We start from the raw sequence: 21,776 nt of genomic DNA on the forward strand, positions 1-21,776 counted from the left end.
TTGTGCATGCATAGGATCTAATCTAGTAATTAATACTATTAAATCCAAGACTACCACTACCGTTTCCGAAAATTCTTAACTTACTATTTACACGACTCTACTATAATCTTTAACAATTTAAATAATAATATTTTAACGCATATAATAATGAGAATTTACTGTCAAAGGTTAATAACTTTTAGAAACGGAAGTAGTATATGATCAGGGGACCAAAGTTGCACAAAAGGTGGACTTAATTCGGAACTAAATTAATTGGATTACCTCTTGCATAGCATGAAGTGGTTCTCAATTCATTTGACGGCTAAATTTATACTACTACGTTGGGTTCTAGCTTTACTATTAAACCAATGAAATAATAATTAAGCAAAATTTCATGTTACATTATATTATTGACAATTACAAGTTTTCATCATGAATTAATGAATTAATAATAAGGTAAGTTGAAGTTTTTAGCCTAAGATTTAAGAAAAGAAAGTAAATACGACCTAATCCTCTTTAATTGTCACCATCAACAAGTCGAATTGATTAAACTATTTAAGTGTTCATTTTTTTAAGTGTTCATTAATTATCCATCAATCACTTAATTTCCATTAAGCTAAACCAAAGCCAAATTCAAACTGCTTATCGGTACATTGTACTACGTACAACCTCGATCATTTAATCATATTTAGGCTCATTTTCTCATTCGAAACTCCGTTTATACTTATACTTTAATTTAAACGGTCATTAATCTTATTCATAACTTTAAAAAGTTGTTTTTTAAAATGCTACTCCCTCCGTCTCTTTTTGTTTTTTACGTTTTCTTTTTTGGGTATTTCAAAATGTTCTTTACATAAATAACTTAGTATTCTATCAAAATTTGTGTCCAATTATTATTTTAACCAATTAAATTCATTGGATCATTTAATCTCTCACACTTTTTCATTGGGACATTAAAATTTTCTCATTTTCCAATATCATAATTTTGATAAAAGTGAAAACATTGTAAATAAAAGTAATTTATCCTGTTTAAATAAAAAAATTGAGGAATCCCGATGCAAATTAATTATTCGTTAAAACGCGTGAAAAATACCAAACGTAAAAAACAAAAAGAGACGGAGGGAGTAATAAATGACCATTTCATTGTTGTTAGTTTGTTAATTAAGCTGTTGCCAACCCCTTGGAAATTATGTACTATAATCTTTAATTTGGAGTATAATTTTCTGACATTTTCTCAGTGGAACTGTCAAAGATACCTCATTAATAAATGATTAAAGATTAAAGATTAGCACTCTTAATATTTCTGGCTTTCAGCACATAATGTAAACATATTGGCATGATCAATTGGCTAAACCAACAAAATAAGTAAATATATACTAAGTAGTATGTACCATATACTCCCTCCGCTCTTAAATGATCTTTCTACTTACTGTTACAATAAAAATAAGGAGATTAGTCAAATTCACCAATCACAAGTGACCTAGCTAGGTGACACATTTTGAATATTTTTCACCATTTGTTTCGATTAACAGTTCCCGGGTAATTAAATTAACCATATAATTCATATATGTAGTAATTAAATGAATGTACTCGTAATAAAATTGCATTACAATAGATTTAATACTCCTTTTCGTTCCATATAAGTTGTAAAAGTACCGGTTTTAAACAAATAATTAGAATTTTCTAATTATTGTATTTAGAAATGACCGGCGCTTTGGTATTTTAGAATAACTAACCATATACCTAGTATGTTGATATTTCAAGTGACAAATTTATGCTAGTATGAAATGGAAAAAAAAAATTAGTGAAATGGTCAAATAATATGAAATTGAGGGAGTACACACTTAAAAACCGCAAACACTGAAAGTGCAAAAATAATAATATTGATTTTAATGTTCGTGTTGAAAATGAACGTGTGAGTAGCATTTGCTATCAATGGATTAGAATATAATAAATCAAAGACAATGAAATGGTTGACAAATTGAGTAAAAATAGTGGTAGCACGTTTAGTGACAAAATGAGAAAGTATTTAGGTGTAAATTACTAAATTAACAGAGAAAGTACGTTTAGTCGCAATATTATGCCAACATGCACCCCTAATACAAGGTCTTCTTCAACCAAGTACACGAATATGCTCATTTTTATCCTGTCTTCTTCATTACTACGTATTTTTTAATATTTTATAAATTAAATATAGTTTGAAAGTTCTCTATTTGAGTTTAATTAATATTTTGTTGATTGTGAAATGTATAATCAATCATTAAGCACCCTTCACCAAATAGATGCTTACACAACCATTAGAAGTTTAGAACTAACCTGAGATTGACATAACCATTAGTATCAACTATCGAGTTGTCGCGGTACTTTTGGTTCGTGTAAGTTGAATGATCTGGTTGGACCTAAACTGAACGGAGTCTATAGCTAATTCATTCTTTAGTATTTTAGGTAGACCTGTAAGATGTGAATAGACGTTTCAAATTCAGAATCATGATGACGGTAGTTAACAAACTCCGTTTTGAGTCAATAAACAAAGAAATTGTATAGTAACAAACATCTAATACTTACTATGAAGTGACAAAATCAGATTCTTTGTACCCGTCAAAAAAAAAAGGGCTCTTAGTCTATTCTACAATCATGAAATTTAAAAAGTCATACGAACTATATGTTGCTTCCTTCGAAAATAAAAATTAACATATATTGGCTTGATCCGTATCAATAAAAAAACAAAAATTTACACGAGATTTACAGAAGCGTAATTTGGTTAATCCTGAAGCACTGATCAGAAAATCTGAGTATATTGCTTAATCCTGAAGCACTAATCAGAAAATCTGTAATTACAGGTTTATCTCAGAATGAAATATGAGATTTATTTCCAGGAAAAATCAAATTAAGCTTAGTTTTGTATTTTATACACTTTTATCTACTCATGCATAACCGGAAAATTATGATTACGAAATTACAATGAAGAGTTTCTCGGTTACACTTCAGGTCCATTCGCGAATAAGCTGACAAGGCCACGAAAAACCTGAGCCGAGAGTTTATGTGCCCTTAGGATCTCACCATCCAAATTCCAAACACCCTCTTTGCCAAAAGATGTAAAAGCAAATGCAGGGGTCTGTAAATTGTAAACATGCAAAAGTAACACTTGATAAATAAGACATCCATTCTAGAATAAGAAAAAATTCAGAGGGCTTAACTCTAGATCCTCAGAAATTTGAAATTTTTATTTATATTTTTCTGAGTTTCGGAATATAAAAATTTGAATTTTGAAACTCAAACAAATAAAATAAAGAACTTAAAATTTAAATTTCTGAGGACCTAAGTTAAGAGCACATTACCTTGTGATGCTCCACAAACTTGAAATCAAGGGGAGATCCACCCTTTCTAGCTAGATGGGTTAGGTGCCTGCATGATCAACAATCATAAAAGAAAAAATTATACTCCGTACTTCGTATTACTCTATTCTTGTTTCACCAAACAGGGCAATGGAAACAAATGGGATATATCTACTCCTTTTTCACCACACACCAAATAAAATATAAACAAACAAAAAAAGGAAGGAGAAATTGATTATTATAAAAAAAAAAAAAAGGATCTGTATGAATTTGCGCGCTAGATATAAAGATTTAAGTGATGGTGCACACAATAAGAGGCTTGTTTTGAAAGGACACTACGACTTGAGGTTATTTAATGTAACTTGAGCACTTAAGGGATGCATTTGTGACTAATAATACTATAATTACACGAACAATACCAACTGAGAACCATGCTCTAATATATTTCTGGGATCTATCACCTTTAGAACCCAGAATGATAAAACCCTTGTGCACTTAATGGTCGTTATACTTAATATTAGAAAATGAAATTTAAGTCCACATATCTGTTCACATAGAGGGATAAATCAGATGCATAAGAGCAAGAAAAGAAATAAAAAATAACCAAACTTACCACAAATATAGTGCATGCGAGCAAGAAAAGAAATACGGAGTAACAAATAACCAAACTTACCACAAATATAATGCATTCGAGCAAGAAAAGAATTAACAAATAACCAAACTTACCACAAATATAATGCATGCGAGCAAGAACAGAAATAACAAATAACCAAACTTACGACAAATATAATGCATGCGAGCAAGAAAAGAAATAACAAATAACCAAACTTACCACAAATATAATGCATGCGAGCAAGAAAAGAATGAACAAATAACCAAACTTTTTTTTTTGACAACACATTATAAAATATAACCAAACTTACCACAAATATAATGCATGGGAGCAATTTTTGATTAAGATAAGATGCAGAAGACCATCTGAGAGGTGCGCATCAGCTACTAAACCATCAGGTGCTCTTTCATTTCTACAAGAGATGACAGCAGCGCCTACACTAAGGAAATGTCCTCTAGTTCTCAACCATTTTGATTTCACCATGCCCGTGTTTGGTGTGTTGCAGACTTCACAATTAGCTCGGCAAATTACATGCTCAATTTTTCTCTTTTGGCTCTGGCATGCTTCTGTGGCCCCATCTGAATTATCTTCAGTTAAACCAAGATGAGTTTTCTTGGACTTGACATCCAAGTATGATATTTCAGCCTCGTATGACCTACAAAATAATCAACAAACTAACCCGAATCATAATGTGCAATAATGTCCAGAATTGGTTTTGACCCTTCAACAAATTCTTGTTTTCTACACTAGTATATTGTGGTAAAATCAAACCTAATCAGTAGGGCATGTGAACAGATATGTGAAAGCTCAGTATGATATTTCAGCCTCAACCACAGTCATTTGCTCATTAGGGCAGGTGGTAGTCAAAATGATCGCAAAGCTCAGTCAAAAGGTTTGCTTGGCGCAAAATATGAGCTAGTTCCAGTTTTTTTGTCAAAACTAACCCATAGTATCAGTTCCGTGTAGTGCAAATACAAAATAAAGATTGGTAAATAGGCATTTATTAACCAAAAAGAACAAAAAAATAGGACAACAACAAAAACATCAATATGCCAATGCTTCAAACAAACAATAGATGAAGAGAATCACATTGAAACAAAAGGAGCAAATACTTACTTCGTACTAAAAAAATGGAGAAGATTTATTTCCATTAAAGAAAAAAAATAGTGGGAAGGTCTTTAAGGTATATACAGCCAAGCCAGGCTTACTTCATGGCTCATACAGTTATACCGAGCTTGAAGTTGGAAGTTCAGAATTACGCATGCTCAAATCTGATCAGTTTTTGACTTGGTTCCACTAATCAGAAGCCCTAATTTTCACACTCCCTGAGGCTAAAGGCCCACAATCAACGTAGAACCAGTTTTTGTTACCCCATTATAAGTTTCACAAACTATTTACTGCGACATAAATGTTATAATGAAACAACTTAGAAAGCTACCTGTGTCTAAGAAAAGCTTTTGTTCCAGCAAAGTCATAACGTTTTGGACCCATCCAGCGATATTTCTCACTCTCTGTGATGACATCCCCGTAAAATCCATAACTGCAAGGTTTTGAGCGTAGTGTCATGAAGAAATACTTACATTGCATATAAAATGTCAAACAACATAAATTGAGACTTTATCAAGAAACTTCTCTTCTTTCAACAGCATCATTTCTAGCTCACTAATCAGTTCAACAAGATGGAAGAGGTCAAGCTGCTAACTACATATGTTCACAGGTGAGTATAAATGCAGGTGATAAATGAATTAAGTTGAGAAATAAAATGATATTGTTCAGTATTAATTTATTAAGACAAATTCAGAAACGTCTCAAGTCTCTCAGCTCAGTATTATCCCTGCAACAAGGAACCAACCAATCAAAAAAATAAACAGACGAACACGTGCAATCACAGGTGTGAACTCGAGCTTCCTAGTTCTAATGAAGAAATTTTCAACAATTAACTACAGAAAACCAATAGGTCTTGCACGCACAAGGTGGTTCCTGCGGATCCAACTGATGCTATTGTGATTGGTAATCTTTAGAAAAAGGGTATGACCAAATTATAACAAATGTGTTTTCTGCAGGTGCCTAAATCCTTCAACCACTTGTCTTATTCTGGTTGGCTACCACCCAAATGACGGATAATAGGTAACATGTAAGATGATTCTAGAAGCAAGTGCAGGGGGGAAAACGTGCATGAAGTTGAAGAGAATTCTAGTACAGTATAAGACAGCACATCTAAGACGGATGAGGGTAACAAAGTTACAGTAAAAGAAGAATGATAAAATACACAACTATGGCTAGAGCTTTCAGTCCTTCCACACACAATGTCAACTGTCAAGTGCCAACAACAAATAAGGAAGAGCTGAATGAAATATCTGGGAAGACCTTATGTTTCTTCCATAATTTAAACAAAACAAAGACAAATAAACACTAACTTGGATATATATAACAGGATGCAAATCTGGAAGGCCAGAAAAGCAGTAAGGCTTCAAGGAAATCTGGAACTGTGTAAGAGATTGTAAATTACCCAGCAAAAGAGGCTGTGTAGTGCACAGAGGGTTCAAAGTCTGAGTCCATGGTTGCTTTCCACTTAACAACCTGAGCTATATCAAGACCAATTCGTTTCCCAAGGACAATGTGCAATGCTGATGTTATGGGATCTCTAGCTCCTGTTGTACTGCACACAAGGGTGAAGGACGTTGTTTCAATCATATTAATATATTATAAATCTAAGCAAGAAAGTGAACATAAATATTCAAAGATGATATAACAATTTGCTTTTGTGGATTTTGTGTTCAAGTTAAATGAGAGGAGGTTGGGATAGAAATGGACACTTGGACAACGACTGGACTAGCATAACTGTGACAACTTTAATAAGAAGCCAGTATAAGGGGAAGGGAAAAGGAATTTGCGGGGTTACTCCCCTGGAAGGAGTCCTAACCCCTAAGTCTACCCTACTAGAAACACAGAAGATAAAGGAAGAGATTACAAAGACAGTTCCGTAAAGATTACCAAATCACAATAGCATCAGTTGAACCCGCAGGAATGAGTCCGAATCTGAACCATTCATGGGGGAAAGAAAACTCAACATCTTCGTCAGCTGAAATTAAACCGGAAAGTAGTCAAAGAGTTGACCTATCAAAACTTCTGTAAAGAACTAAAGCCCAAGAGAAAAAAAAAAAGGTGAGAAGCTAAGATTAAACATGAAATTATCCTAGTGTAAACCAACCTGTTCTGCATACTCCATCTTCAGTTCCTGCAATTTTTAGATACATCCATTCACAAAGAAGCACCTAAATAAGTTGATCAAAGCCAAAATCGGGATACATCATTACAATGATATAACAATTTTGGTACATACTGGAACTTGGGAATCGAGATTCATAATGTCTTGAAGTAGAAAGCAGAGGGAACTGGTCTTCATTTGGGTTAAAAGTACCTGCATTGATTTCATTTGGAATAGGGACTGAGGTACTTGGGTCTTCCCCTGGAGAAGCCATAAATTCTGGAGGAACTGGGGGAAATTCGGTCTTGAACCTGGAACTCAGAAGCCCATTGAGGATTTCATTGAATAAACCATCACCGCCCTGGACCAGGTAAAACAAAATTATAAAGTAAATGAAGGGAAGTGAAAGGATTGATTCCATGAGCACATATATTAATAGTATGAATAAAAACCACATCAACCAAAATTCACTGAAGTATTAGTGACAAGAGGAAATGTTGCACCAAATATAAGAAAAATGACGCCTGGCAATCATACTGAAGAGAGAGAAAAAAATAAGTCCTTGCAGTCGGCGAACACCAAACGTTTAGGCGTTCCAATCATTAGCTCATGGAAGGGCACTGAGGCCACCTTATGGTCCATTCGATATTCTAATTATTTTCAAGCAGATCATAGATGAAACCAATATGCTAAATTTAAGTATGTTAGACAAATCTATAATCAATACAGGAGAGTACCATTATTATACAAAATCAAACATTGTCTTTGTCTGTAGAAAGTTAATAGCTTCTTCATTTAGTATTCTGTAGTCAAAGGTTCTGTATTCATTTCAATAATCAACAAACCATAAATATATACAAACAGGAAGACAATCTAAGCGCAATTCAACACAAACAGGTGGCTGTTAGGCAAGGCACTTCAAAAAACCCACTATGGTTGATGTAAATCAAGAGGTCTATGTACAGTTGTAGTACAATTATAGGATCAAGAACTCAAGAGAATTTTCACTAAATGTTTGATGTCACGATCTTACATCGGACACTGACCCTTTGGTACTTGAACATGCAAATAAAATGTACTCTGTTCCATACAAATATGAGGCTAGGCAAGTAACAAGGCCACAAAATCTTTAATAGCACCAGCAGTTATCATTTTGGTTCGATACAAATATTCAAGGATGCCTCGACATCAGTTAAAAAAGACTACAGAAAAGGAATCACAAACTTACAACAGCCACTATACCATCATATGAAATCAGTTCACGGTTTGACATAGATGACACTAGATCAAAAGCATGTCCTGCCCTCTCTGTAACTGTTACCTAACAAATGGAAGACAGAACAAAATATTAGCAGCAGACCGAATTACCAAGCTAAAAAGATACTTAACTAATAAGGTATGGCTCACAACATCAAGATTCATGATACACTCTGCTCCTAATTTCAACATTTATCATAGAGTAGTAGCTAAAACATCTTTGACAGCACAGTTCCAAAATATGTGTCAACCAACAGAACAGAGCTCTAATTATAAATTTATAGGGGGTACTGAAGTATGCCTAAAGGTCATCTTCCACGAGTTAGACTGGGATCAATATACCTCACTTTCTATGTGACTACAAATAAAATTGCACGACCACTAACTCCTCCTGAAAAACAATATTACTACCCAGCCACCCACTCCTATCTTCCGTCCCACACCAAATGGCATAGAAAAGAGGTTGAGATGGAGAATTTCATTATTCAACAAAACCACAGAGAAGACAGTGACATAGGAAATAAAAGGTTGAGTTGGGAAAGAAGGGGAAGAAAGGGTGTTGGAGAGAAGAGTCAATATTAAAATGTGAGAAAACAAACCATAAGAAGAATACTAGAAGGTTTAACTAGAATAAGGGGGGAAAATGCAAGAGATGGTTAATTGCGTGTTATAATATTAAGAGACAAAGAACAAAATGTCTTCATACGTCAATGTTGTTTACCAAGAGAAGGAACATTATCTCCAAAGTTCCGACGCATTTATTTAGGTCAGTGGCAAAACAAACAGAGGACGAAAAAGTACCTGAGCCCTCACTTTAGCACGGGAAAATATTGGAGCTACAACTCCCCAAATATTTTGACCATTTCCCTTGCCACTCTTAGGATTGACAAAGACCTGGAACATCACAGAAGTACATGTAAGTTCACAGCCTTTTCTAAATGAGCTTTAGGAGAGATTTAAGGAATATCCTACCAACAGACTCTTCGGTCTTCCAATTTGCTTCGCAAGATACAATTTTATGTTGTTCACTATCATTTGACATACAAGCTGATCTCTGTGACCAAAAGTGTACTCCACCAAGTGCCAGAAGGATGCCTTGGTCTTTGTTCTCTGCATAGCATGAACCACAAAAAGGTACATCTGCAAAAAAAGAAAAACAAAAAACAGCTGAGAAATGAACCATCATGATCTACAGACAAAGAGCAACAATTGGAAAGTAAATAACTAACCTCTGAATCCTGATGCAGAAAGCAGCATTTAGTCAATTGACGAACTGCTCCCCAATCAGCCAACTCAGTAGCATAAACATCAGAAAATTTTATTTCAGCGGCACTTTCAGCGTGACATAAACGGCCAATACATGATGAATTATCCTGTTAATGAATCCATCATCAACTCATAGGCACACAATAAGAATGAGGTAAATATACACATAGAACTATAGAAGTACGTTGGAAGATAATGGCTCCAAAAACATGCAAACAAAATCCTAGAAATGTAAGTAAAGTGCATATGCTCAATTGCTAATCTCAGCTGATGTTAGACTGATACTGAAATGAAGAAGGTACACCCGCCACTCTGAATAGCTTTCTAGCCTTAGATGGAACAAAGAAATAGCACCCACTCAAGATCACAACACTAGAAAGATCTGTGGAATTCATGGTATACACAGACTTAGAGTGTCCAGGGAGAACCCTTTGAAAAGTATTACTTGGCTGTGGGATATACTGACTAAAACAATCATAATACACCAAAAATTATCCCACCAAATGAAGTAGGAAAAAAACAGACACAGTTCTTTACTGCGCAGATGAACTTTCACAAAGCTGTAAAGCAAGAGTCTCACAGGCATCGGTTCTAAACTCAAATTACCTCAGCATATATCTTGTGTGAAAAAGATAACCAGATCAATGTGTCTCTAAGTTGACCATGACCCACAAGTAGCAGACAACATTGGCTTGCCTTATGCAAGGTATCGCGGTAATGAAATCTTACCCCAATAAACAAAAGCATAGGGATGTCCAACATGGCGACCATCACTTTAGCATTAAAACCCATATTTTACGTTCTCCGGAGAAGGGTTGGGTGGTTATGAACTTAGGACCCTATTGCAAGGTATTTGGGTGATCTTTAAGGTATGAAATTATTTAGGCCCACATAACGGCATCTCATACTCAACCCTAACTTAAAGCCCATATTACTTGTTGTGCCACCCTGAACAGGAGCCTTGTTCGAAGCAAGCAAAAAGGGCATCATCAAAGAGTCATTTCATCGATGTTTAATGCAGAAACCAGCAAATGTAAGCCTAGTGTAATGGCATTATGGCAAACTATAGGCTTGTAAATTCTATTTGTTCCTGGATTACAAAGATCTCTGAATAAAGTGCGAAATCCCCATTTCACATGTTGATCCTTATAAAAGCCATATTCCACAAGCTTAATTGAAACTAAATTGGCAAAAAAAAATTGAAATTGTAAAGAGTTAAAGACACCCACAAAATCATGGAGCTAATATGAAGAACTCAATAAACCAATGTGCCTGATAGACTACGAAGTGTATCAACACTAAATTACGATCATAGGAAGCAGAAGATAATTAAAATTCATCCAATTTATGATAATTTATTAAAAGAAGGGAGAGAAATCCCCATTCCACATGCTTGATTGAAACTAAATTGGCAAAAAAACATTGAAATTGTAAACAGTTAAAGACACCCACAAAATCATGGAGCTAATATGAAGAACTTGAGAAACCAATGCCTAATTACTATATCAACACTACCCATTACGCTAAAATGTTCGAAATTCCCATCATATGAAGCAAAATTTCATCCAATTTATGATAATTTATTAAAAGAAGAGAGAGCAAAAGAGGAGCATACATCAATCGGGCAATCTGCAGGTATCCAAGATAACCCGGTTGAATTAACAGAGAGAATGACTTCTCCGACACGATCGAGGAATACTGTGAAGCTGAATTGGGATGATTCGCCATTAATATGCCCATTTGTGGTTGAATTCTCTGCAATTAGAACACTTTCATCCTCCTCCTCCATCGTTTTGCAGGATAATTCGTCCGAATTTGAGCGTTGTTATTATCATAAATTGTCTAAAATTGAAGAAATTTGAGGAGGGTTGTGGAATTATGACCCAACAGGAGGAGACATGGCGAATTTGAATTGAATAAGTTAATATTCCGATTTAAGGTATTCATACAATTTTATTTGGTGTGATAGTCGGATATAATTAAAGCTAAACTCTAAATATAGCACATTATGGTAGATATGATATGAGTAGTTTATTATTAAAACTAATTTTATCTTTAAAGAAAAGATACGGAGTAGCAAATTACGGGGCGTTAAGGTGCAAAGCAATCAAGTCTTATCAGGTCAATAAGTTCTGATCCGGTCCAGATTTGATCATGTCGTATCAGGTTTAATCAGTTCCAATCAGTTTAGATAATTTCAAATTTCATCTAATGAACATGATAGTAACATAAATATTTCGCCTTCATTATTTTATGTTTTATTATCCTTCAAGAATTCACCTAAAACTAAACTGAAAGGTATGAGGCAATGACTGAGAACTCATTGCACACAGAAACTGTCAAAGAACAATCCAAACAAGAACAGAATTTCATTATTACAAAAAGGTTGTTGCATTGCAACTTAACTTAACTAGAAATAACGTGCAAGTACAACAAATCTCATATATAGAAGATCAAAGTTTAAACACATTCCTCTTACCCAACTAATAGAACTACTCGAAAAATGACCACTCAACGGTACGCTCAGAAGCTCGATAATATAAAGTATATCAGCAAATGGACCTCACACCAGCGAGCTAATGAAACAGAGCTGGCAATGGGTTGGGTTGGGTTGGGTCAGAATCAGGTCGACCCATTTATGAACGGTTGATATTCAAACATACCAAGTTACCAACGCCTATGACCCGGTTTCACTGCAAACATACACATACTGGTGCAGGGGAGCTATCTTGTTTAATCAATCAGCAATTTAATCCTTATGTGAAACACCAGAGTTTGCAGTTTGAGGCACAACAGTAAACACCTCCACATCATCCATGTTTGGATTTCTAACTGAGTACTGAAACGTCCATCCATGGCAGGCACCTGCGTGTACGCCATTCTTACTCACAGCAAAGACAGCTCCAACAAAGTCCGGAAACTTTTTCAAGATTCTGGATATTGCGTCCTCAGCAGCAAACTTAGGTTCCATTCCTCGTCTCATACTCTCAACAACTTGGTAACTGTTCATCAAACAAAGATAAATTCATACCTCTGAATCAAAAAAACAGCTAATGGGTTTTGTTATCTCCAATTTGATGATAATTGATACTTTTTCTTTCTATCTCGCTATCTGAACACACATAGATATTACACTACCATTATAAAGGGTCTTTTTGTAAAATCATGTCAGTCTTAATTGTGAATGTTTAGAAATAAAAGGTCTTTCTATAAAATCATGTCATATCCCTAATTATGAGTGTTTGGAATAACATGACACTTATTTGCGAACAAAAGAAGCAACAAGATCGATAGAGTTGTTTGACAAACAGATCCTTTTGTGGTTGGTAAAAGACCATGAATTACCCCTACACTGCTACACATCATTTCTTGTAACTCGTAACACTTCAATGTGATATTGTCCAAAAGAGAAACAATTTGGATGGATTGTTATGTTATGTGAATCTCAAGCAATAAGTTCTGTAAACTGACCATGGAAGAAAGCGCATCATAATATCACCATCTCCTGTTGCACCACATGCACCAACTTCATCATCAGCATATGCTGAAGAACCTGGAATTGGACCATCACCAACCCTGGTTGCAGTGGCATAATCTTATCAGCAAGCAATTACACACTAAGATACTAATAAAACCCAGAATTGTCAAGACTAAATAAAAACTAAGTCCAGTGTTTGACAACAACATTGTACAGAAGTTGAAGCATGAGGCACGATAGATAAGAGTTGCAAACTTCATTCGGATCATTAATAGGTTTAAGTTGTTTCAAGAAAAAAGTTACAGAATGTAACTCCTTGTCTTCTTTACACCCCCTCCCCCAATGTTCCAATCTTTTTCCACCACCATTTGGTCAGTGGACAACTGGAAGAGAAGGCTAGGGTAGTTAGCCCTTACATTCACACAATTTCAGAAATACGCAAGTAAGTGTCATTCTTTTTATATGTGCAGAAAACTGAATTTAAGGGCGGTTGCAATCGGAAGAAAAGGATATGGTAATTAGCCCTTACATTCACACAATTTCGGCAATAGGCAACTAAGTACTCCCATTCTTTTTATATATGCAGAAAACTGAATTAAAGGCCGGTTCTTTCACACACCTATCATCTTTTACTTTTATTTGCTTCTTCTCAGCTAATTCCTAAGCATAAAAGAATTACAAACCAATTACATATAACACTATGGTAGTGAGTCTAGTGACTAGTGAGCATAATCCACATTACCTGCCAGGGATTTTAAAAGTTGCTCCATTAGTAGATGTACCAACAGCAACATGTCCCGTCTATGGAAATACAGATGTTAATTAAGTTATTCTTGTCATGAAATGTATCAATTACCAATCAAAGTAGACTAAACCAGTAAACTCACAAAAGGAAAGGCTTACCTTATCAATAACAGCCATTGAAATTGTGTCATGGTTGTGGATGTTAATAGGCGATACTTTTCTAGTCATAGTTTCTACCAGATACGCAGTAGGACAAGACGTCTCTCCAAAACCTACATTTTCCTTCGGATGGTAAGGACCGCAACTGTCTGAAGGAAAAACGTTCTTTCGGAAATTTGGCTGACAGTTATTGTCTTTCCATTGATTCCACTTGTGCAATGACTCCTCGGAACTGAGGTTCGTGGGTCCCGGAAGACCCATTGAAATGGCAAAAACTGATGCTTGCTCTCCAACAAGCAAAGTATGCTCAGTATATTGCATTACTAATCTTGCGGCTCTAATACCATCTTTCACATATCGCATGGCAGCAACAGCACCAATCTCCATAGTTGCCTATGCAAAGCTTTAGAAATAAATGAAAAATGAGCTAATTTCTACGTTATGCATACTTGTAAAAGGAGGATAAGAAACAGTTTCATTACCCCATTCATAACCAAAGCATCCAAAGTTGTTTCTCCGTTCTCATCTGGACTACCACCAGGTCCAACTGTGCAAACAATAAAAGACCCATTTCAACATTCTTCTACATTTCAACCACATGGCTCAACTTTATACACATTTAGAATTACAATATAAAAGACTAATTCTATAAATAACTCAACCAGATTGCTCAATATCACTTAAATCTGTTAACGCCGGCTTCAGTTTCAAGTTTCCATTACTTGCAACTCTGATATCACCAAGTTACTAAATGATCCATGATCCACAAAAGGAAGAAGGATGCAATTGCTACTGCTACTGCCCACACCAAATTACAATACTTGAGAGGAAGAGTGAACACACAATTTTAAGTTTATAAAAGTAATGTTATCTACTGATGGCTCACACAAAGGAAAAAAGTAAATCAACAATAGACAGAAAGTTCAAGAGAGGGTGCATTAGATATACGAATATGGCCACAATCCCTAATTTTGTATCACTACTACAATAATCATCAATATGTTATTTTCATATTCCATATCAAAAAGTTACAAATCTTTCAAAAACAACCTCTAACAAATCACAAATCTTCCATGATCCATGTTGTTGTTATACTAATAATTATAAACTCTCTTTATACATATAGCGTAAACGTCATTTAAAATCATGCATATCATTTATGCAGGACAAACTACTCCTTTCTCTAGCACAAGTTCGTTTTTCAAATGCGGGGGAGACATGGATTGGAAGCTCAAACTAAAGATATGCATCAACATCCATACTTGATACTCTTCCAAATCGCCCGGCAAGTAAAACTAACACAATTTCACAAAACACAAAATCAAGAGCCATAATCTTCCAAATTCCAATGCTAAATGTTGATAGCTAAACATGTTCCAATCTCACCAAACATCAAAAAATCAATCTCAAAACATACTAAAGTAGTAAAGTCTACAAACTCCCATTTGAAACATTATATCTCCCACTTTTACAAATTCAGGAGCCAAAACTGGACATTCTAGCAACCTTTTGAACTAATTATACTATAATCAACTAAATCACCAAAACAAAACTTCAAATAAAAACTGGAAAATTAGCAATTTAGGAATGAATTTACCTGTACCATCACATCTGAGTTGTTCACAAGCAGAACAGCCTTGAACAACAGCATCAACAGCTGAGAATCCTCCATCAACAACACTCCAAGCAGCTCTAACAGCATCCACAAACGGCCAAGTGCTTACCACAATTGGGTAGTATTTCCCATTGTTTTCCTCAACCTCATTTGCAACAACCTAATAAACATACAATTAACAAACTAATATCCATCAATCGAAGTTTCTGCTAAAACCTAGAAATTCAAAAGCTTGTAAAGAAAAACTGAACTTTGGAGATGGGTTTTGAAGATTACTGTATTTGCAACAAGCAGTGTGATGATGATGATGATAAGGAGAGACTGAAATCCAGCAGGAAAACCAACGAACGTCATTTCTATTTTAGCCATTCTGGGAAAAAAGATTAAGAAAGCTGTTATGCGAATTTGGTGTATATTGTGATTTGTGAGAGAAGAAGAGTGGAGGTTGGGATAAAAAAAAAAAAAGGTTTCCGATGCCGGGAATCGAACCCGGGTCCCCTGGGTGAAAGCCAGATATCCTAACCGCTGGACGACATCGGAATTTGATGTCAATTAGTTTCACTTAAAAATTCTAACATTGTATTTATGTATTCGTTTCATGCATTGTTTATCAACCAAACTTTTGATTTTCTTGTAGTGAGTAGCTCACGTTCTGTATAAGAAAATACATCTTGAATCAATTGAATTTTCTATAACTACTTTAAATCAATTATAAATTATGTACTCATTTTGAAATAATTGATGTCACAATACGACAGAGGCGGTGCCAATAAGGATTCAGTTTATAACCTCGAGCGAGCCTATCGAGCATCAACGACCCTATCGAGCCTCGAGCCGAACCGAGTTCGATTTTAATGTTTCTAGCTCGAGCTCGAGCACAATTTCCCAGGCTCGACGAGCTTCGAGCTCAAGCCGAGCCTGTGCTCACAAGTTTCAAGCTCGAGCCGAGCCTATAAGGCTTGGTCTCGGCTCGGCTCGGCTCGGCTCATTGACTCCCCTAGGCTTAATATTGCATATTGCATAGAAGAAACAAAGTTCACAAATTACATCAATTATCTTAAAATCATCATCAAACAACAGGTGTAAATAAAACTCTAACAAGTATTCCAACTATTTTAAAGCAAATGAAGTAGTTTCAGGGGAGTGTAAGAGATCATTGTTTCTTTTATTTGAAACTTAAAAGACAAGCAATCCAAATGATGTGATCTGTGACAAATCAAACTATGCAAAAAAACTACAAGAATGGCTAAGAAGAATGAACAATAGAGATGGACCTCACACAATTAGTACTAAATATGTACAACAACCCTCTAATTCGATCTCCTTCGTTAACAATGCAGCAACAGACGGACTTGATATAATTAGAGGAAACACGGCTTTGTCAACGTATCATCTCCAAACAGTCTCGTTGGCATCGGTGAAAATCGAGTTGTGATGTTCTATGAGGCACCGGATGACCTCAATTGCAGCAAAGTCAACGGGTAAGCCGTCATCTAAAGGGATTGGGGATGAAGCATCCTCATCTTCATCTTCACTCTCCTCTGAAACCAGAAAAAATATGGAAGATAAGAGGGAAAGGACAAGAAGTTCAATGGAAAAATTATACTTGCTAGAAGTACATATCATGATATCAAACTAATGGATGGCATTACAACTTTGAATTTATTTTGGGGCGAACGAGGCACAAACCTTAAGGACATTACAAATGGGGGAGTGGGGATTCGAACCTGAGACCTATCGTCACAGGCCCAGTCTTAACCACTAGGCCAAGACCTCATTGGTTGCAACTAGTTGAAAATGACTATAAAGAAGACACGACATGGCAGTCTAGTCCAATCTGATTTAAGCCACCTTCGAAAACAAAGTATAAGAACAGTTTTTAAAAAAAAAGAACCCTTTCAGAACATCATTTCCCCAAGTACGGTAAAAAAATGACAGAGTAAAAGCATTGATATAATGTGTATACATTGAAATTAACAGACAACTCACCAAGCATGTCCCATGAGCCATAAGTAGGAGGCCTATGGGGTAAATCGCTTTTCTTTCTAGTGAGAGCTATAGTCTCATGATGCCAGAACTGCCTATACAATTCTGGCCTCCTTCCGTTCTGCCAGATTATAAGAGGGGCTATTTCCTCAGAAAGACTTTGAGCACCCATCTGTAGAGATCCAAAAGACGATAGTGAATATCAAGGCAAAGAGAACGTAGAGTAAATTCAGAGTGAAGTTATGTTCAATACAAAAACTCTAGCAGTTTGAGATCATAATGTACGAGTAGTATTATCCAATAAGAAACTAAGACCAGTATTTGGAAAAATAAGATGAAAGAGAAAGACGGATAAACATGGGAGAACAAAGGTACTCATTCAATCTGGGAAGCACAAAGTAAAGAACATAATTCATAAGATAATAGTAGTCCGAGTGATATGACCATTTCTTTTCACAAAACAAGGAAAACAAATAAACATGAAGTATAAAAAGTTGCTTTGAAAAATAAGGATAATAAGTCACGAGAAATTTCAAAAGTGAAAAGAAAATAGCATATTAAAACAAACAATGGAACAACAGAAGGAAAGTATCAACGTAAGGAAAACTGGAAAAGAATATATGTAAAAGAAAGTGGTTATTTGGTTCATGCCTTATTGAGAACCGACTTCTGGCTAACACGGAGCAGGAGTGCAGTAACAAACTCCAGTGTCATGTAATTTACAGTAGGAAGCCTCTTTAACACACTCCTAATAGCATTGATACTCGAACGAGCACTTCTGATTTCATCATAGAGCTCAAATGTGGCTACTGGCTCGGGAAGACTTGCAAGGTAGCATTTAATTAGGACAGCAATATCAAGTGCATTTGTGTTTTCTGGTGGCGACGCATTGGGCTCTGAAATTGAAATGTCAACAAGTAAACCATGATGCCAGCAAATAATTTGGCCAATGTGAGCAGAAATAAGTTAAACCTTGGTTGTATAATGAAACAAGTTGCTGAATAGCTTTTTTGTCACCCTCCAATTTGAACAAGAAAGGTGAGCTAAGGCCTGCAGTACAAACGGAAAGGAAAAACAACCCTCTTAAATGATCTTGCAGATGCAAAACTAACATAATAGAAGGTAGTATACGATAAAATAGCTCAAGTTGCTAAATTTTCTTAGAATGACCTGATGCTATGAGATGATCTGCACATCTGACAAGAATCTGGGGAATAGGCCTGCTTGTTTCTTGCTGCTGCTGCACTGTAATCTCTAGTGCCACTCCAAATACTGCAGATAGAACAAATCCATAATCTACACTCGGAATTCAAAATTGACAAATTACTAAAAAGAAAACCAGCCTTTGCACACATTTATCTACCAAAATTCCATGACAATAGGTTATGACAGACATACAGGTTACTGGGAATATTTAGTCTGGGCTATTAGAATGTTAAAGATCACTTCTAACTTATTTATGAAAATGTGGAATAAGTATAGGGAAAATATATCATCTTCTACGATTTAGAACGAACCCCTTCCCCTCCCTCCAAGTACAAATTCCCTTTCTCTATTCTCCTCCAGAAACTAAAATAGTCTTCCTTATAGTTCCAAAGAGTGAGCTAAGACCATTCATTCATTCTCCCCCCAAGATCAAAATAGTACCTTCTAACTAAATAGTAATGCCTAACTAAATAGTACCTTCCACTTTGAACTACTTGACGGATGCTTCCCTACATTTTGTAACCCTTTCCCCCAGCTTGTCCCCAGAAGCTCAGTCTAACAAGTAAAAAAACTGAGCCCTCAACCCCCAAGAACCTTCCTATGCTAATTTCTTATTCCATAATACTTAAGTATTAAGTTACTAACACAAATATCCTGAGTAAACCTAATCTATTCAGACAAATGTAGGGCAGATCTAATTTCTTACGGAGTACTCTTTAGTATCTACTATCTAATACAAACCTGCCAGCAGTCCAGCATAGTCATTAAGACAAAGACAACCCATAAATTAAAAGCTCTACCATACTTCAGGCTTCTGTTGGATTTATTGATTTCACACAACTAATTATCAAGGAAAAGCAAAAAATTAAAACAATGAGGGAAAATGTATACCGTCACTGCTTGCAACACCCTGCAAAAAAAGGAGGAATATTTGAAGGTTAGATTTCGAAAGCATTACCTACCAAAGCCAATCAAAAAAGATAAGCGAGAAAATTATACTTTTTGCCATCTTTCAATATCTGATATAAAGGATTTACTTCTTTGTGCAGTTTTCTTTGCCACCTGAAGAATTGCCATGAAATAACATCAATAACCTTTGAATGAAATGTAACCCATATTTTCTTGAAACACCAGAAACATGTACGTTTCAATACTCTATTCTAAAACATAGATTATAGGATTTGCAAAAAAAGACAAAACTTAGAGAAATTGGTTCACATAGGATGAAATCCAACAAATAGTTTCATGTGTGCACAATTGGTCTATAGAGAGTAGATAAATAACAACCACATTCTGCAAGCTGCAACCTATGAATATAATGGCCTAAGTTTGAATTTGTTCCATAATAGAGTGCAATATCAGAGAGGTTCTCCACTCTAGCACAAGCAAGTATTAATATACTATCAAAAGACTAAAACAAATCTTAGATAATATATTACAGTATAAATTAATAGAAGTTACAAGAAATAATACACATAATGATACCTCCTCAACTTTTATCTTTCCTACAGAAACTTTTTCTTTGGTCTCTGAGATTCCTTTCCTTACGAGGAAGCTTGTTGAAGCAGCAGCTGAAAGAAACCTCTCCTGCACAGCATGCTTAGTAGAGGGTTGCTGGAAAAGTGACCATTTACTTTTAAACACAGACCCAACTCTTTCAGCTGCATCAACCACGTTCTCTTTTGCATCCTTGGCAAAAGTCCCAGCTTGATTCCCCGCTTCCTTAAGTTTAACCCCTTAATTTGAAAATAGATTGTAATTACAATCAAACACTTAGTCACTTGCCAGTTACCACACTTAAAATTCAAAAAGAATTCATATGTTAAATAGAACAAAATAAACCTGAAGCGGAAAAAAACCCACTAGCTTTGTCCTGCCATTGAGGAGATATCATTGAAGGCATTAAGTTTCAACCCAAAAGTTACACGTACACGGTACACCTACCCACGCGTAATAATCGATGTACCTATCATAAAACATAAAGTATGAAATATTAACATGTTAAGAGAATCCCTAATCAATAGTTGAATAAGTTTTAAGTACCTCCTTTCTCCTCCAATCCCAAAAAAGTTCTAAATAATAGCTCATCAAATCACTTCTGCAGACCCAAAAAGTCTAAGAAATTGAGGTCAATTTTTGCAACATATGTGTATAATTCAATCTATATTTCCATATTACCCTTATTTTCCTAATCCATTTTCCACTCAATTAATTCTCTCCCTACTCATTCAATCACAGTCAAAAGTTAGTTGTTAAAAATCGGTTCTTTTTCCGGAACATCAACATCAAATGATCAAACCACCCCCCGTCTCGCCACCAGCCAATTGATTTACACCAATTAAAGCAATCACTACTTCTCAAACGATAGACAATTTCCAATCACCACACTATAATTGGTTTCTTAGAGCTAAAAGCATTAGAAATCAATTACTTTTTAATTAATAATAACAACAATAGATCAAACACAAAATTTTTACCCATTAACATCGTTTAACCTAGAACATGTGATTCAACAGGTACAGAAAAATCCCAAAAATAACATTGAATTGCAATACTACAAACTACAATCTTCATGTTCAATAAAATATGCAGAAATGTCCAGAAATCTTCAGAAATATACATAAACTAATCGATTAAAAACAGGAAAATGAATTGGGAAAAGGAAAAAGGAAACTGGGGAAGAAGAGAATTGGAATTACCAGTAAATCGTCAGCTGTGTAGGGCGGATTTGGTGGAGAAGAAAAAGTGAAGACTTTGGGAATTTCGAATTTTGATTTAGGAGTATTTTTCTGATTAATTTTCTTATTAGAGAGAAAATCCTGTAAACTACCTGGAAATGTCGGGCCGAACTAGATTTGGGCACGTGCCAAACCCATGTGTTTGGGCCCCAATGAGCCACTGGGCCGTATTTGGAACAGGCCAAGAAAAAG

General features: G+C 35.4%; 3 protein-coding genes and 1 non-coding gene across 10 annotated transcripts; all 4 read right to left on the minus strand.

The window, feature by feature from the left end:
• Positions 1–2,638: 2,638 nt before the first annotated feature.
• On the minus strand, positions 2,639–11,638 carry LOC110782347 (ceramide kinase). 3 transcript variants are annotated; one of them, XM_021986479.2, is made up of 13 exons: positions 11,274–11,638; positions 9,622–9,765; positions 9,365–9,532; positions 9,194–9,286; positions 8,364–8,456; positions 7,349–7,496; positions 7,139–7,165; positions 6,922–7,009; positions 6,437–6,586; positions 5,366–5,467; positions 4,238–4,582; positions 3,318–3,384; positions 2,639–3,094 (listed from the first exon to the last, which is right to left on the minus strand). In XM_021986479.2, the coding sequence occupies exons 1-13, from the start codon at positions 11,445–11,447 to the stop codon at positions 2,957–2,959; spliced, it is 1,737 nt and encodes a 578-aa protein (XP_021842171.1). In that variant the 5' UTR covers positions 11,448–11,638; the 3' UTR covers positions 2,639–2,956. The 3 variants fall into 3 exon arrangements, with proteins under 3 accessions (XP_021842171.1, XP_021842170.1, XP_056694164.1); XM_021986478.2 differs by having other exon boundaries at positions 7,271–7,496; XM_056838186.1 differs by lacking the exon at positions 7,139–7,165.
• A 357-nt stretch (positions 11,639–11,995) lies between these two features.
• Positions 11,996–16,082, minus strand: LOC110782255 (probable isoaspartyl peptidase/L-asparaginase 3). 2 transcript variants are annotated; one of them, XM_021986371.2, is made up of 7 exons: positions 15,931–16,082; positions 15,637–15,814; positions 14,522–14,586; positions 14,040–14,432; positions 13,879–13,937; positions 13,130–13,234; positions 11,996–12,660 (listed from the first exon to the last, which is right to left on the minus strand). In XM_021986371.2, exons 1-7 carry the CDS (start codon positions 16,021–16,023, stop codon positions 12,408–12,410), a joined length of 1,146 nt encoding a protein of 381 aa, XP_021842063.1. In that variant the 5' UTR covers positions 16,024–16,082; the 3' UTR covers positions 11,996–12,407. The 2 variants fall into 2 exon arrangements, with proteins under 2 accessions (XP_021842063.1, XP_021842064.1); XM_021986372.2 differs by lacking the exon at positions 15,931–16,082 and having other exon boundaries at positions 14,040–14,442; positions 15,637–15,710.
• A 40-nt stretch (positions 16,083–16,122) lies between these two features.
• On the minus strand, positions 16,123–16,194 carry TRNAE-UUC (transfer RNA glutamic acid (anticodon UUC)). The gene has a single exon. It is a non-coding gene; the product is annotated as a tRNA-Glu (tRNA).
• A 604-nt stretch (positions 16,195–16,798) lies between these two features.
• Positions 16,799–21,700, minus strand: LOC110782348 (uncharacterized Rho GTPase-activating protein At5g61530). 4 transcript variants are annotated; one of them, XM_056838190.1, is made up of 11 exons: positions 21,546–21,593; positions 20,890–20,961; positions 20,710–20,812; positions 20,332–20,582; positions 19,846–19,908; positions 19,738–19,756; positions 18,811–18,912; positions 18,613–18,690; positions 18,292–18,536; positions 17,644–17,812; positions 16,799–17,195 (listed from the first exon to the last, which is right to left on the minus strand). In XM_056838190.1, the coding sequence occupies exons 3-11, from the start codon at positions 20,747–20,749 to the stop codon at positions 17,044–17,046; spliced, it is 1,119 nt and encodes a 372-aa protein (XP_056694168.1). In that variant the 5' UTR covers positions 20,750–20,812; positions 20,890–20,961; positions 21,546–21,593; the 3' UTR covers positions 16,799–17,043. The 4 variants fall into 4 exon arrangements, with proteins under 4 accessions (XP_056694168.1, XP_056694166.1, XP_056694167.1 ...); XM_056838188.1 differs by having other exon boundaries at positions 20,689–20,812; positions 21,546–21,589; XM_056838189.1 differs by lacking the exon at positions 20,890–20,961 and having other exon boundaries at positions 21,546–21,700.
• Positions 21,701–21,776: the final 76 nt, after the last annotated feature.

This window comes from Spinacia oleracea, chromosome 3 (assembly GCF_020520425.1).
Source record: "Spinacia oleracea cultivar Varoflay chromosome 3, BTI_SOV_V1, whole genome shotgun sequence".
Taxonomy (NCBI): domain Eukaryota; kingdom Viridiplantae; phylum Streptophyta; class Magnoliopsida; order Caryophyllales; family Amaranthaceae; genus Spinacia; species Spinacia oleracea.